Source organism: Punctularia strigosozonata, assembly GCF_000264995.1.
Source record: "Punctularia strigosozonata HHB-11173 SS5 unplaced genomic scaffold PUNSTscaffold_4, whole genome shotgun sequence".
Taxonomy (NCBI): Eukaryota; Fungi; Basidiomycota; class Agaricomycetes; order Corticiales; family Punctulariaceae; genus Punctularia; species Punctularia strigosozonata.
The window spans coordinates 1,894,463-1,909,217 of record NW_006767436.1 but is presented as its reverse complement, the minus strand read 5'-3'; the positions used below and the strand labels follow the sequence as shown (position 1 = coordinate 1,909,217).

The window sequence follows — 14,755 nt, the reverse complement described above, 5'->3', positions numbered from 1 at the left end:
TAGTGATAAAATAGCAGTGGGAAATGTGCTCGTGAGTCGTGACGCATCCAGAGTGACGCCCGTGCTCTCAGGCTCAAGCGCTCAAGCGCTCAAGCCTCACTCATACTGTCACTCCCAACTTTTGCGCTTCCAGCTATGGCTCTGGCTCGGCCTGCAGTGAGTCCACACCTCCGAACTCTGATGGTGTGCATTACCCGAAACTTGTAGACGAAGTTGCCTCCGGGAGCGAATCGCATCCTCTTCGTCAAGAACCTGAACTATGCTATCACTGGCGAAGATCTCTACGATTTGTTCGGTCGTTACGGGAGCATCCGTCAGATCAGAATTGGGAATGAACAAAAGACGCGAGGAACCGCGTTCGTGGTGTTCGATGATGTTATGGACGTATGTGCTTGAACTACGACTGACCCGCATGCACCTTACTGTATGCATAGGCGAAGAACGCTCTAGATCATCTTAATGGATTCCATCTTCAAGAGCGCTATATTGTTGTTCTATACCATATGCCTGCCAAGCAAGATGCAGCGGCGGCGAAGGCCGACTTGGCTAGGAGGGAAGAGGAGCTAGCGCAACTCAAGCAGAAGCATAATATAGGGGATTCTGACTGAGGTTCGGTTCATCGAATGTCATATGCCTGTTGTAGTTAACCCGTCAGTGTCGTAGGGCGTTTGTTGGTTGAATCTCGCCTGCAATTCATATAAGGCGGGCTGCAATCTGCCTGTGCTCGTGGCTTTCCTTGCAGAACTGTGAACACGTGGTGCTGCAACCCTGCTCACATCGCCTTCTCGCTGAATCAATTCATGACGAGGATGGACGGCAACATCACCGCGCTACTCTGCTCCATGAGTCTGGTGTTGACGCTCGGAACCCGAGGTTTCAGCATGGCCCACAACATAAACGAGCAGTCAAATTGGGAGCGCAGTATACAAGTGGCTTACGTCTAGGAGCGGTGAAACTGGGGACGGATGTGTGTAGTACGGTAATACTGCTTGGAACTTCGTTTCCCAAAGCAACGCCGAAATATGCAACTCGGACAAGTGGACGAATCGATTGATGTCAAGGAACGCAGGGTTAGCGCATGCCGGCGGCTTGGCATCGAGGGCAGAATGCGTCGATTTGCGGCGCTACGGAATACGTGATGTCACCACACGTTCCAGTGATATTGAAAGCGAAACGTGGACCGTCGACGTACTGTATATCTGAGGGAACGTATGACTGCATGATGGCAGTTGTGCCGTTAAGTGATCGTCAACACCTAAAACCATCACAAGCATCGAGGCAACTCAGGTAGCGCACATTTGATTACATGTCTGGGCACAATGGGCACACGGCGTCACATGCGCGGCGCTGAAGCGGCAACGACGGGAACCACAATCTATCTGCAGCAATACGGTAAGTGCTTCCTTATATCGTATAGCTGGCGGTCTTTACCTCTTGGTCAGGCTGGCCAGCAATCGGTACATCATTAATCGGAATCTGTGGCAGGCGGGGGAGCACAGTACCAGACTTCTGTTATGCCCGCATCGTTTGTAAGTTTCTTTGACCCTGTTGGACATCGAAGCTGAACAACAGCGACAACGACATTTTTCAGGATAAAAGATTGCGATGCTACCCACCTGCGATAGCAACACATTGCCGTATTTAAAAGACAAGGAATACACAGGTTGAGCGAGCTGTTGCATCGGTAGCAGCTCGCAACGAGCATTTATACGGAAACCTCGGCAGTCTACTACCACCACCATCAGTCCGGAGCGAGCGGTATCCTGCGAAGGTTTGGAGGACGAGTCCAGCGGAGTAGCAGTCAGCGGTAATAGAGAATTGCCATGAACAGCCTTCGGGCTCCCAGTCGTCAATGGGGTCACTGCGGTACGTGTTCATTGGCGATATCCTCAAATGCAACGTTACGCGGCAATATGCGCATGAACAGAGATGGGACTTTGGTCCGGTTCCAGGGGTGCTCAAGATCCTAGGGGAGCGGCATCGACGGCTTGATAGGATCATATGTAATCTTGCAAAGAAGGGCCCATGTGAGTCGCAGAGCCTCAGAGTAAAGGCGGGCATCATAAGCGTGGCTGAGATACGTATGCACCCTTAGAAAGGACCACCCAGAGAGAAAAGAGTCGCACAAATCACGGGTGGGCTCTTCATGTGTGGAAGGTCTCGAGGACTCCTACTAGTCTAGGATGGAAGTATGATTCGTAGAGGTGCTATAACAATCACACCCACATAGATGTCAGATCGCATTTAGTGAGAGAGATCTGGGAAGTCGAATGCCACCGTCACGGAGGATTTCTATCTGCGGTGCGAAACGGCAGATTCAAGAGCAATGGATCGGTTCCATGGTCGATAGACCTGTACCCGACATGCCCGAGGCTCTGTGGTGCGGACACGAAGCTGTGGCTATATGTTCGATGACCTCCGGATTGAGGCTTTACTCGTATAGCTTGATGCTCCGAAGAATATCCATAGCAATATCTAAGCCATCATAGGCTCTCATTGACGTGTTTCGTCTTGAACCTAGGGTGATAAAACTCCAGCCGTGCGTTGATTGAATGCATGAAATTGAATGTGGCACAGCTCTCCCACCCAAGGGGACATCCGCCAACAAGATTGCGCCACGGCGGTCGTCTGCGGCTACCCGGTTCAACGCTGGGTCAGGATAAGCGAGTGTACCGTGAAAGCACTGTGCAATGTCTCATGCATAATCCGTCCTATAGGTGTCGCTCGGGCCGCCAGTGGTATGTACGAATCGGACGTGGGCGGTCTTGCTTTGGCATCGCCTTAGTTCCGGCGCCTTCAGATTTCCACGCCAACTTCTCAACAGCCTGCTGCCCGCAAGCGCCGTGCCTGATTTTGCTCCTCCTGAACGAGTAACCGCCGAGCGAGCCTAAGGAACGATCTATGCTGCAGCAGACGACGTTGAGAACGGAAGGGCCGTGTATCAGATTCCAACCGGCGGCAGGCTGCGTTTGGGTCGGTGTCATCTAGCTGCTGGCTGTGCAGCTGGTAACGCGACGATTCTTACCGGGGTTTTCTCCCGGATAATTGACCATGTTTTTCGCAGCGTAGCCGTGTAAATTAGAGGTCGAGATTGGCATCATATATCACGTCGTCGTCACCCTCTTTGGCCTAGACGTCGTTCAGAATATCTCTGCACCATAAGCTGGAGACGATGGATGCTCCTAGAATCAATCTTTGAATACTTTGAGTTACTGTGCATGATGTTGTTTGTTCGATTACCATGGTCACTTTGTGGAGCCTACAACGATTTCTGCGAATGGGCACACTCCCAGATTCCATTTGACACGAGCCTCAAGTCATTGACCCACCTTCTGTAGCCCTCACAGCACCCAATATTTGATCCCCCAACACGTTGTGTACAATCTTCACTGCTCAGTTCCCCGACGTTCATTAACTCCGATGATGTGAAGCCATCACACTTCGCAGCGGACGCGGACCGACATTAGGTCTATTTCTGCACCTCCATCATTACCCTACACGTTCTCCGTATTTAACGGGGGGTAAAACGATATACTCCGACGGAAGGCTGTTGATCACCTTCGCGGATCTGAAAAAACGCATCTCGCGGGATCTTAAGAACGTCATAGCTAATCTTGCATCCGAAGCACCGATGCTTCTCGCAGTGTGTAGTCGAAGATTCAGATACCGTCTCGTCTGAGCATACGCCATTCATCGTTGGTTAACAGGTGGCTATTAACCACCGCCGCCTGAAAGCCCCAGGTCCATTTTTATTTCGCATCAGCCCGAAATGACGGCATTGGGGCCGCCTGCCAGTACATAATTCAATGCATCGTATACTCTCTTGCTTCCTGCCGTGTTCGCAGTTCATGCACGGTCCAATCATGTTTCAATTCTAGTCAGGATTGGAGGGATATGAATTTGTCTGATATATCTGCGATCCCATAGCCGGTATTGATCACATACTACTTATGTGTAGATATAAGGACGCGCGGCTTCAACAGTTCCAGTCAAACATTATGTATTACAGGCCATGTTTTCCGTCCTCATATCTTCTCATTTTGACTCCTCAGGGTTATATCCTGCGAATCTTGGCCTACCTAAATTCCATGCTTATCGCATACTTCGAACATTCTAAGATCAGTGCATGAGTTGGCAAAGTGGCCTCTACGGACACGTGTGCACGTTAGTTGATACCCTTCCACTGAGATGGAAATCGAGTCTATTGATTACCATGATAATCCGAAGGCAATTGACACCAGATTTGTTTGTGCACTATGCTCTGAGAACATGAATTGAATAAGCAATGCATTCACCGCTATAAGCATCCTGATTGACGTACGCGGTCATCAATACCATATTTAGCAGAGGTTAGGGAATCAACGGAGTTGAGGATGTGTAACTCTTAGGGTGAAGGACAAAGCTTCCGAGGCAATCGTTTAAAATGTGAAATGGAGGTAAGAGAGCACGTCGCCGAAAGTGGTGGACGAGCATACGTGGGAGGTGGGGGCGGAACTACGGGAGGGCAGTCCAAAGTACTGACATAGACAACCCGCGTCACATCAATGAACGCATAGCCAAGAAAAGCTGTGGGACAATTGCCAATACTCCGAGCATGCGGCGTAAGGATAGCCGCAAGTACGCACCGCGACCAGCGGAAAAACATAATTGCCGCGTTCGTGAGTCATCTGGAATTGGAGACCAGACACAGGTAAGTCAGCTTGATGAAGTGACACTGCGGGATGATGTTGAACCTTCGCATTCGATGGGATGAGAGCGTGGCCATTGGACAAATAAGAACAAACTTGATAAGTGGCGGTGCCCTGCTGTTCTCCGCACCGACACCCTTGGCGAACAATGGACTCGATAATCGAGATACAGCGTCAAACGCACGAGGAAATCGAGCACCTTGAGAAGACGCTCTATAACATCCTTGCCAGGCCACAACCAACGCATGAGTCTCGGCTTCAGGTAGAGCACAAGGCATCCCAAATACTCGACCGCATCACCGCCCGTGGCACCACTTTGCACAACGTTTACGAGGACCAGGATTCCCGTAAAGTCGAGATTGACTCGCTCTCTGGATCTGGTAATGCGGATGACCTGTCCGCTTTCTATGACCGCCTGAAAAAGGTCCAGGAGCACTACGTCAAGTACCCGGACGCGGTGCCAAGTGGCTTCGAGCTTGAGCTCGCAGCGTTCCGAGACGAGCCGGAGGAGGAACAGGATGCCGATTCTGCGGAAGAAGATCGTGAGCAGCCTGAATCTTCTCTGTAGTGCGTCTGACATTTCTTCGTCAGCCATTTCCCTACTATTCTCAGGCGAAGAGTCGTATGGCAAATTCCTCGACCTGTACGATAACCATACCGCATACAACAACATCAAGGGTATTGGAAAAAGAATAGCGTATCTCCAGTACCTGGATGTTCTCATGGCCGTACAAGAGAGGCCATTGCATGACGAAATCTCTCCAGAGGTCAGAGCGGGAAAGGACTATGAGCAGTGTGTACAACCACCTCCCTTCTGAAACTATTCTGACTTAGCACATATAGCTATATCAAAGACCTTCACAGCTACCTGCTCAGTTTCACCAAACGGACAAGGCCACTCGTAGACGTCGAGGGCCAGCAATCCGCGTCGGCGTTGGAGTTCGATGAGAAATGGGTGGCCGAAGATATTAGTGGCTGGAAAGACCAGGCCAAAGCTGCCGTCGATAACGGTGGTGAAGGCATCTGGTGTGCTGCTTGTGAGTATCTACCTATATCTTGTATTATTTCCGGAATTGACGTTGCCGTAGGCCAGAAGGTGTATTCAAAACAAACTGTTTACGACGCCCACCTCACTTCAAAAAAGCATGTCAAGGCAACGACGAAGCAGGCTACATCTGAACCCCCGCCGTCGAACCCCAACGGACCGGCATCCCTTACCGCAAATGGAAATGGGCACGTTGCGCCAGGGAAAACCAGGCTTCGGTCAATAGCTCTGCTGACGCACCTCTGTGGCTCCATGATCAAAGAGCTCTTATTAACATTCAATGACACGAAGTCAAACGTAGAGCGCAAGTTCTCTCTCACAGCTCGTGAACGTGAGCAGGAGTTACTTGAACAGGCGAAGTCCGCTCCGGCGCCTACCAAAAAGGGTGACACAAACCCGGAAGGAGAGGAGGAAGAAGAAGAAGAAGAGCGCATATACAATCCGTTGAAGCTCCCTCTGGGTTGGGACGGCAAGCCTATACCTTACTGGTTATATAAGCTGCATGGCCTCGGTGTTGAGTACCGCTGCGAGATCTGCTCTGATCATGTTTACATGGGGAGGTACGTCTTTCCTCAGGTCATGTTGATCGAGGTGCGGATGCTCATTGGAAACACAGGAAAAACTTCGAGCGCCACTTCCAGGCAAGCTTTCGTGCACGACCGTGATCTTGACTGTTGACACGTGCGTTTTCATTCCCTGATAGGAGTCACGCCATGCGTTTGGTATGAGAGCTCTTGGTTTGCCGAATACCAAACATTTCCATGAGATCACTCGGATCGAGGACGCGTTAGCTTGTAAGTGAAAAATGTCCAGACTCGCTCCTTCGCTTACGCTCCGACCTAGTGGCGGAAAGACTGAAACGAGAGGGTCGAAACGAGATATTTGAGCAAGAAACCATGGAAGAGTTGGAGGACGACGATGGAAATGTCTACAACCGCAAGACTTACGAGGATTTGAAGAAACAGGGATTGATATAATCATCGTAAGGACTCTGTGACCCTGCCTGTAGTAACAGCAGCGCGTCGATATGGACTATATCCTGTATTGGGGGCTTACTCCTGCTTGGGTCAGACTTGAGCCAGCGCACGAGGCTCCCCAAGATCAGCAAGGATGATGATAGCAACAACATTATGATACGGTGACAGGCATAATAACATCGAATGACCCTGTTCCGGTTGTGCTCGGCTTGCCAAGGACGATATTGCCTGACGGGGATGTCAAAGTATCGAAATCTCCATACAGGGTGGCATCCTGGGGATATCGTTAGCGGTGATCGCACTGTGAGCATTTCTAAACGAGGAGCGCTCACCGAGAGAAAGGCAGCAGTGGTCTCGTAAGATGCCTTCATTAGCGGCGAACTGTGTGTCGATATGCCTTTGCGGTTGAAAGGCTTATATCCGCCATCAAACGTCTATGACTTCAAATTGAGTACATGGCCAATGGACTGATAAATGCAGTTTCACCATGTAGTCAGCGATCAATTCCAGGTGACGCCCATCGACGTCGATCTTATAGGCATCGAAGACCCCTGATATTTCTCTTAATATGGCAGATCGGGCAGCCTCGACGCCGTAAGTCATCAAGAATCCGTATATATCATTCGAATATATTCCGTCATGATCTGTTCGCATCGGTGAGATCGCTGCAGAGCAAATGGTTCGGGTCCTTACCGATGATCGACACCTCGGACAAGGCAGAGAACTCCCATACTCCTCGGAAATTAGAGCCGTTAGTCGTGATCTACAGCGTCATTGATATCTCAAAAATGAGATGGCAAAGAGCGACGCACTTGTGCTCTCTTTTTTGCATCCGTCCCCTTGAAACATTCTGTTATCCCCGGAATTTCCCGTACAATCGTTTTTGCACACGTGCGTTCAACAACACCGACAAGTAGAAGCTTCGGCATATCCTCTTCAAACTGCCAGGACTATGAACATCGACCCTGCAAGAAATGCATGCTTCGTACCTCTAGTTCGAGCGAACATCCACTGTCATCAAACTTCAGGGATTTTGCGAACTTCAGAGTACGCTTGAATTCGTCCTGAACAGCGCTAGACTGGTTCACGAGCTTCTTCGCCTGTAATACCACAGGCTGAGCATCCGTTAACTCTTCTGCCTCCATCTCCTTGTCGACATTCGCATAAGCTTCCGCGATCCCCTTAGCCCCATAGTCCACGTCGTCATCGAGGTCGTCGTCGCCCCCATCGGATTCGTAAGAGGATTGCTCCTTCCTCTGCCGTTCATGTTTGGCATCCTCGGCGTCTCCGTCTCCAATCTCACTGCGTTCGTCTTCGCCCCTATTGCCTCCCCTGGCTCCCTCATCAACATCGTCATCATTATCAGCAGCGTCCGCTCCGGTGGTGTCTTTGACGGCTTTTCCTTTGCCGAGCGCCGCCATCAAACCCTTCAAGTCTGCGTCAAGCCGCTTCATCTCGGTCAAAATTTCTTTCTTCAGTATCAGAGCAAAGCGAGCGCCGAACGCCGCTAGAATCTCTGGTGGTGAGACATGGTATTCACGCTCGTACTCTTCCCGGGGGAAGAAAGCCAGACGAATATTGAATTCTTTCCGTCGAGCCTTCCCATTCGTGACGAGCTTTTCCGTGACGGTGATTTCATCGATGACTTGAGATAGCGATAGACGGTTGGCCTGCTTGCAGAAGGTTTCGAGTTCGCGATCCCCAACGTCTGGCCGGATTGGCACTATCATGGATGGTGTCTTCGGTTGCTTGGACGCCGTCATGACGATCTCTCGGAGGCGGGGAATACCAAGTGTAACGTTGGCTGCTCCGTGGCCGGCGAAGTGGAACGTATTTAGCGTCATTTGGGTGGACGGCTCGCCGACTCTGTACATGGAATCAGAGCAAAGTCGAAACTTGGGCACTATAACACTCACCCTTGAGATGCCAATAAACCGACGGCTTCTCCGGGATCGACGAGGGCGCGCATGTATTGCACGTTCATGAGCAAACGGAACCGATCCTTAGTGAGCAGGGGGTGACGGCGTCTGAGTTCAACGGCATTCTCCGTCGTCCTTGATTTGAGTAGGCCGTGAGGATTGAACTTGAGATAGCTCTCGACGCTCTCAGCGAATCGCTCCGAGGTCGCACCAAGATATAGAGAAGGGTTGAATTTGCTCAAGATAGGCGCATACTTGTGACGCTTCGGAGCAGACTTTCTAATAATCTTCTTGGAGTATTCCAAAGCGTCACTGTCGTTGACGATACGGTTAATTCGGCCAGGTTGATACTTATTAATGAGGGAGAGCTCGTTCCGCGATGTGAAGTCGAATTGGTAGAGATACTTTTGTTTCGTGACATCAAGAGCGTCACCACCATAGTGAAACTGGTAGATGGAGTCGTCACTACCGCGAACGGTGTAGTCGTAGTGGACCTTTAGGCCTTCCAAATGCTTGATCAGGCATCTTTGCAAATAACCAGACCGCGATGTCTTGACTGCTGTATCGATCAAACCCTCCCGACCTGCCATGCAATGGAAATAGAACTCCTGGGGTTTGATGCCGGTCAAGAAACGACTAGCAACGTAACCACCGGCGATGGCCTTGGTTTCAAAAGCTTTGAAAGAAGGTAGCGTCTTCCCGCTGATCATCACCGGAACGCGACGGCCTTCGAGCTCTTGCTGACCCAGCGCACACGAAATTTGCTGCGCATTCACGGCACTACCCTTGGCTCCTGATAAGGTCATCGTTTGCATATGGTTGAGAGGGAATTGGCGAGATAGCCCGCGAGGCATAACCGCATCCGCAATCGCTTTTGTGAGGGTGGCCAACTTCGTCTTGACCGTGACATCAAGGCCAGCCATTTTACTATCGTCTCGCAGGACTTCCCTGAGTAGACTTTCCAGAGCACCGGGCTTGTCCACGGGAGGAACCTGCACGAGCGAGGGGAAATTCTCCATAGCGGCCTCCGTCCCAAGATTGCGCCCATTCTGGAGGATATCCCTGCGCTTGGCGTCACCGGTAGGAGTGAGCGTCAGATCGTCCATTCGACAGGTGAATGCCCGGTGCTGCAAGAACTTCGTGAACAGTCTACTGAGGATACCGAGTAGCCGTCCGGCGACTTCAGAGCTGTAAAGTTCGTAGACGGAGTGGACCATGCCGTATTCGCTTGCGCCGAAGGAAGACTTGTCCAGAACGCCGCAAAGTAATTCGCCATCTACGAAGACGACCTTGTCCTCCTCTATCGAATCCTTGCCCCAAAGATACCCCGGTACTTTGGCTTTGAATTCTGTGTTGAGTCCACGTGCATTACTCGGCGTGATGTTCAGGAGCACCGTCGAAATCTGACAGTAGTTCAGAGAAGATAGTGATCGAATGGCACAAGACGTACGATCTGTTTGCCTGTCCACAGCGCGTTAGGTTTCCATATCGTGGGTGGCAGAGTCACCAAACGGCCGGTGATATGCCCGCCCTCCTCTTCTGGACGGAGAGCACCGTAGAGAAGTTGGAAGTACTCCTCCCGCGTGAAAAACGCTTCCTTGGACGTCATCCACACACCGGCAACAACATGATCTTGGATGAGACCGCGCAAGGGTTTACCTGATGTAGTCACTAAATATTGATTGTCTGTGTTGGCAATCATCATGGCCTCCGCACGAGCAACCTGATTTTCTATGACGAGGATGAGCGAACCATAGGGATTTCGAGGATCGGAGAATAATCACGGGGGAAATGAATGTTCATTTCTGTGGGTCATTGTCAATATGCGTCGCTCATGACCTGGGTGGAATCGTTTCTCACCGTCGCCATCGAAATCGGCTAAACAACGTGGATCAGTTTATATGCCAGGCAAGTTGCAGAGGACGAACTTGCCATTGTACGAATTGCTGTATAGTTGACGAACCAAAGCTCAGTGAGTGGGATACTGTACGAGCTGATCGGAAATCACCAATTCGCGTAGTGCATTCGTATGGTCTTCTCGCCTCGCAGAACCCTGGCCTTGTGCACCATCATACTCGGTTTATGCAGCGTTGGTTGGCGGTTCAGAATCAGCACGTCTCCGTCTCGCAAATGCCGGTAAACCTTCTTGTTTGCAGCTGTGGTTCGAGTATATAGACCATGCTTGGAGCTGTTGCGCTCGCCTTCTGGGGGTTTCAACAGTTGGTTCGCGAGAGCAGTCCGTGCTTCGACGGACATTACATCCTAGAGCACCGGTAAGAGAGCTTGGGCGGGGAGGAGAGTCATATCACTCACAAGCGATTGCTGATGTCCATCCTCGAACTCGACCATCGTAGCACCAGGGTATGCCCTCGCACCATTGATAACGAGTTGACGCATTTCGTGCACATTCGCTGGGGTGACCGACTCAGGAAATGTCAACTTCCGAGCGAACACGGGTGGGATTCCTATCTCGTTCGGCTCGATGTTGACATCCGGAGAAATAACAGATCGTGCAGCATAATTTACACGCTTGCCCTTGATTCCGTTGATATATCAATATACGGTGAGAAAAAAGAGGAAGTAGGACATATACCATCATATGCTGTCGAAATAAGCCCTCCTTCTTCTCGAGGCCTTGCTTGACACCGGCGGGAGGTAATTGCCCTTGTCGTACAGGCTGCGGATTCTTGCTACTATCAAGGAAGCTATTGACGTCTACTTGAAGTTGCACCAAGGCGTCTAACAACGCGCCGAGTATCCTCCGCCTAGTCGCTTCATCGTATTGAACGCTCTTCACAGATGCAGCACGCAAGTCTCTAGTCAAATCCCGTAGCTTGTATGACGTGTTGAGAACCCGCGTCAGCAGCTGATTCTGTGCATGTTCGAATAGGGTGTCTCCCATCTTCGCTGGTGGGCGGAAACGAGTTGGCGAGACAGGGATAGCATCCATGAAGAAAATATCCGCAGACGCAGTGGCATGCCCATCCGGTCGGAATTTCGAGAATGGTCCGTGCCGTCCAAAGATCAGCGAGCACATCTTTGGTTCATTGCTGAACAGCCGGCGTAGATGAGCACGGCACTCCTCTGGCGCCATAACTCGCTCGTTGCGCCCACGTTTGCCTTTGATGGTCCCATTGGCTGCTTTGGCAGGTCCTGTCGGAATCTGGTGCAGGTTCTCGTCTTCAACGCTGGCCATCTCCTGGTCTTCGTCGGACATCGTGGGGTCGCCCGCAGGCTCTGCATCAGACATAGACACGTCGGAGTCGTCTCCAGTCGTCTCCTTCAAGTGTGCGTTGGAGGAATGGTAGACGGAATGGAGGACATCTGGTCGGCGCCTTCCCGATGCGATATTCTGTTCCTTTTGTTTACGAGTGAGGTCGTACTCGATGATTTTAGTATGTCCTTCTTTGCGGAAGGTATATCCGTGCCTTGCGCGCAGACTGTTCAGACACACAGACATGAGGCCGCTAGCTTAACGCAGACTCACGCGCCACAATTCATACACTTTTTGAGCTGCGATATGCGGATGAATTCTTGGATGAGGTCCTTGCGAGCTTGATATACTAGTCCATCCTTGTAGTCGTCTCTCTTGCTACTGGAGGCTCGCGCAAGTTGGAGATCGACATACACATTTACACGTTTCGCGAAGTCTTCGCTTGATTCGATAACCCCATCTTCGTCTTCGTCCCCGTCCGCCTGGGCGCTACCCTTGTTTTTCTTCTGAGGAATAAGATCGTCGAGGCTTTTCGCCGCTACCAACAGGCCATGTTCAGCGAGCCGAAGCTTTCCCGCATATACACAGAGCTTTCAGAATGTCAGACGGAATCAATGCACGATTGCGAGCCCAGGCGCTTACCGTGGTGGGACCGACTTTGAATTTATGACAGAAGAGGCATGTCGTTCGGAGAACATGGTACATGTTCGTCATGAACAAGGGATGAAAGACGGGAGAAGGAAGCTCAATATGACCATAATGGCCAGGGCAAGTGAAGTAGTTCAGCCGACAAGTAGTACATCTGTGTGCAGTCAGTTTACTGAAGTTGCAAGGAACGCAGCGTTGACGTACATGTCCTGCTTTTCGCTTGGTCCAAGCGCGGGGTCATATAGTCCCCCTATGTTTGGTCGGTTCAAGTCATCAAGGAGGATGGGGTTGATGATCTGCTTGACAGAGATACGTCGGATGTCTTCGGCGGTGAGGAATGAGAAGGAGACGCTCTGCACGACGGACGGGATGGAGTGCGCAATGTTCATGTTCACAAGGCTTGTTCAGGATCGTCCGCAGATGTGTAGCCAACGTTTTGCTTCGGTCTGCGGCTCCGACTCTTCACAGAGCCTGCCGGTCCAGAAAGTTTGCGACGAAGAGGATCCGTCTCTGTGGCTGTGCAATATTCATCTTGGTCATGCTACCTGGCGCCGTTTTCCGTTGCTGGACCCCGTTGCGTGCAACTGCCCGCGCTCTGCCTCACAGAACGGTTCTGAACCAGGTCCGATATGTGAGGAATCTTCCAGGAAATGCAGCAGAGGCTGCTGCCCAGTTCAGAACCACCAGCATCTACAAAAAGATAGCAGACAATCCCGAAGCAATCGCCGCGGTGAACAAGCTCTTGGAGCTGATGAAGGAGAAGGGTGTGCACTCATTCGAATAGCCAGGAGGCCATCAAGCATTGTTTGTTGATGCTATATAGGTTTTGGCTTCGACGCGGGAAAGCCTCCGTCCCCCATGCAAATGTTCAAGATCGGCCGCGACCCTGAGGTTCGTCAAGCAATCATAACAGCCTTAGCTCAGCTCGAATCGGCGGGTATAGACGTCACGTCCAAGGTACGCTGCCCGTGGCCGTTTGTCAACGTGTCCAACATACGCATGTTGCAGGAAACTATGGATGAGATCATGGGCGCAAATAGGAAACCGTGAACGATATGTGGTACCAGCGACAGACCATAGGCTCCTCTCATGCGGGCCCACAAGCGGACCTTACAGCACGCCACGGGAGTGTACCCGACTCGAGTCCCGGGTCTGTCCCCTATGCTCATGGCATGCAGCGGATATGATAACGAGTAACTCACAAGCCTCGCCACCTGCTTCACACAATAAAGCTGTTTCCCTTCAACAACGTTGCTTGCGTACGAATGTGCTATTTCCTCGCTCGATCTGTTGTTTCATACCACCGCTTCGCGTTCTTTGCACTCTGCTGAGCGAGGGCGAATACTGTAGCAATATCGACAGCCATGAGCGAACTGGTGTAACGGAAAGCAAGGTTGCTGACGTTCTCGCTCGGTCCCGTCCAGCCCTTCCCTGAACGATTGAGTCAGATCGCCGCCGCCGCCCACACTCCCTGTGCCCAATGCACCAAAATGCTGGGCCTGATCGATGACTTCTATGAGCCGATCCTTGAATGTCTATGTTGTATACACCGATCAGCGTTGGTACGAAGAGCTGACTGAACACATCGTTTAACCTTGGTCAGTATCGTCGACATCTCATCCGCGGACGGCTCGTCTAGCCTACGGCGAGCCAAACAGCGCGTGATCCGGCGCTCAACGGGAAAGAAACCTTCGAGGCTTACAATCGCATCACCATCTTGCCAAACCCGTACCACAAACCTCCCTGTCCCACGAGGCCGGAAAGCTTTACGCTCTTGGGCTCAGCATTTAAAGCGTTTCGGACACGCGAACTAAATGGCGGCGGTATTGAAAAGTCGGCATAGTCTCTATAGACGATGACGTAAAGAAATATCAATGTCTCAAGGTCTGTGATAGCACGCACGACATGATGAGAATATACGCGAGCCAGAGCGGGATGGACACCTTGCTTAAGGGTTTTATCTAATGGACCAGAACCATCAGTTCGTTCTCTTTCCTCGTTCACGAAGGCTTTGGAACGCACGTCACGCTCTTTTCCTCCATCTAAATGCCCCATGTCGGGGACATCGACTTTGAAAGTCAATTGGATTTTCTAGTTAGAAAGCTTGAACATATGTTCAGTTCCCGTCCATTTGTATGTACCTGATTCTCGGCGAGAATAGCATCAACTGAATAGTAGTCGTCCTCCATCGGACTGGCACTCAGATATTCGAACCGAGAGAGAGAGAGACGTGTACACGAAAGTGTCACGCCACACGCGATGTG

At 51.1% G+C, this 14,755-nt stretch overlaps 5 protein-coding genes across 5 annotated transcripts; 3 read left to right on the top strand and 2 right to left on the bottom strand.

Annotated features, from left to right (window-relative positions):
- The first annotated feature begins 99 nt into the window (after positions 1-99).
- PUNSTDRAFT_85265 (pre-mRNA branch site protein p14) lies at positions 100-1,065 on the top strand. Its single transcript, XM_007382318.1, has 4 exons — positions 100-156; positions 208-384; positions 435-609; positions 664-1,065. Exons 1-3 carry the CDS (start codon positions 136-138, stop codon positions 606-608), a joined length of 372 nt encoding a protein of 123 aa, XP_007382380.1. The 5' UTR covers positions 100-135; the 3' UTR covers position 609; positions 664-1,065.
- Positions 1,066-4,831: 3,766 nt separating this feature from the next.
- Positions 4,832-6,726, top strand: PUNSTDRAFT_100714 (uncharacterized protein). Its single transcript, XM_007382317.1, has 7 exons — positions 4,832-5,230; positions 5,280-5,481; positions 5,532-5,725; positions 5,777-6,293; positions 6,350-6,374; positions 6,437-6,527; positions 6,577-6,726. The coding sequence occupies exons 1-7, from the start codon at positions 4,837-4,839 to the stop codon at positions 6,708-6,710; spliced, it is 1,557 nt and encodes a 518-aa protein (XP_007382379.1). The 5' UTR covers positions 4,832-4,836; the 3' UTR covers positions 6,711-6,726.
- A 115-nt stretch (positions 6,727-6,841) lies between these two features.
- Positions 6,842-12,880, bottom strand: PUNSTDRAFT_119725 (beta and beta-prime subunits of DNA dependent RNA-polymerase; the record flags this gene model as incomplete). The annotated part of the gene is made up of 17 exons (XM_007382316.1): positions 6,842-6,984; positions 7,043-7,144; positions 7,197-7,354; positions 7,404-7,473; positions 7,523-7,651; positions 7,700-8,576; positions 8,627-10,032; positions 10,080-10,360; positions 10,414-10,434; positions 10,490-10,507; positions 10,562-10,575; positions 10,638-10,891; positions 10,943-11,164; positions 11,223-12,057; positions 12,117-12,433; positions 12,486-12,645; positions 12,696-12,880. 17 exons carry the CDS (start codon positions 12,878-12,880, stop codon positions 6,862-6,864), a joined length of 5,172 nt encoding a protein of 1,723 aa, XP_007382378.1. The 3' UTR covers positions 6,842-6,861.
- Positions 12,881-13,029: 149 nt separating this feature from the next.
- Positions 13,030-13,541, top strand: PUNSTDRAFT_132929 (uncharacterized protein; the record flags this gene model as incomplete). The annotated part of the gene is made up of 3 exons (XM_007382315.1): positions 13,030-13,255; positions 13,315-13,448; positions 13,500-13,541. The coding sequence occupies 3 exons, from the start codon at positions 13,030-13,032 to the stop codon at positions 13,539-13,541; spliced, it is 402 nt and encodes a 133-aa protein (XP_007382377.1).
- A 220-nt stretch (positions 13,542-13,761) lies between these two features.
- Positions 13,762-14,680, bottom strand: PUNSTDRAFT_64332 (GINS complex Psf3 component; the record flags this gene model as incomplete). The annotated part of the gene is made up of 7 exons (XM_007382314.1): positions 13,762-13,835; positions 13,894-14,026; positions 14,086-14,131; positions 14,194-14,337; positions 14,394-14,452; positions 14,514-14,582; positions 14,633-14,680. The coding sequence occupies 7 exons, from the start codon at positions 14,678-14,680 to the stop codon at positions 13,762-13,764; spliced, it is 573 nt and encodes a 190-aa protein (XP_007382376.1).
- Positions 14,681-14,755: the final 75 nt, after the last annotated feature.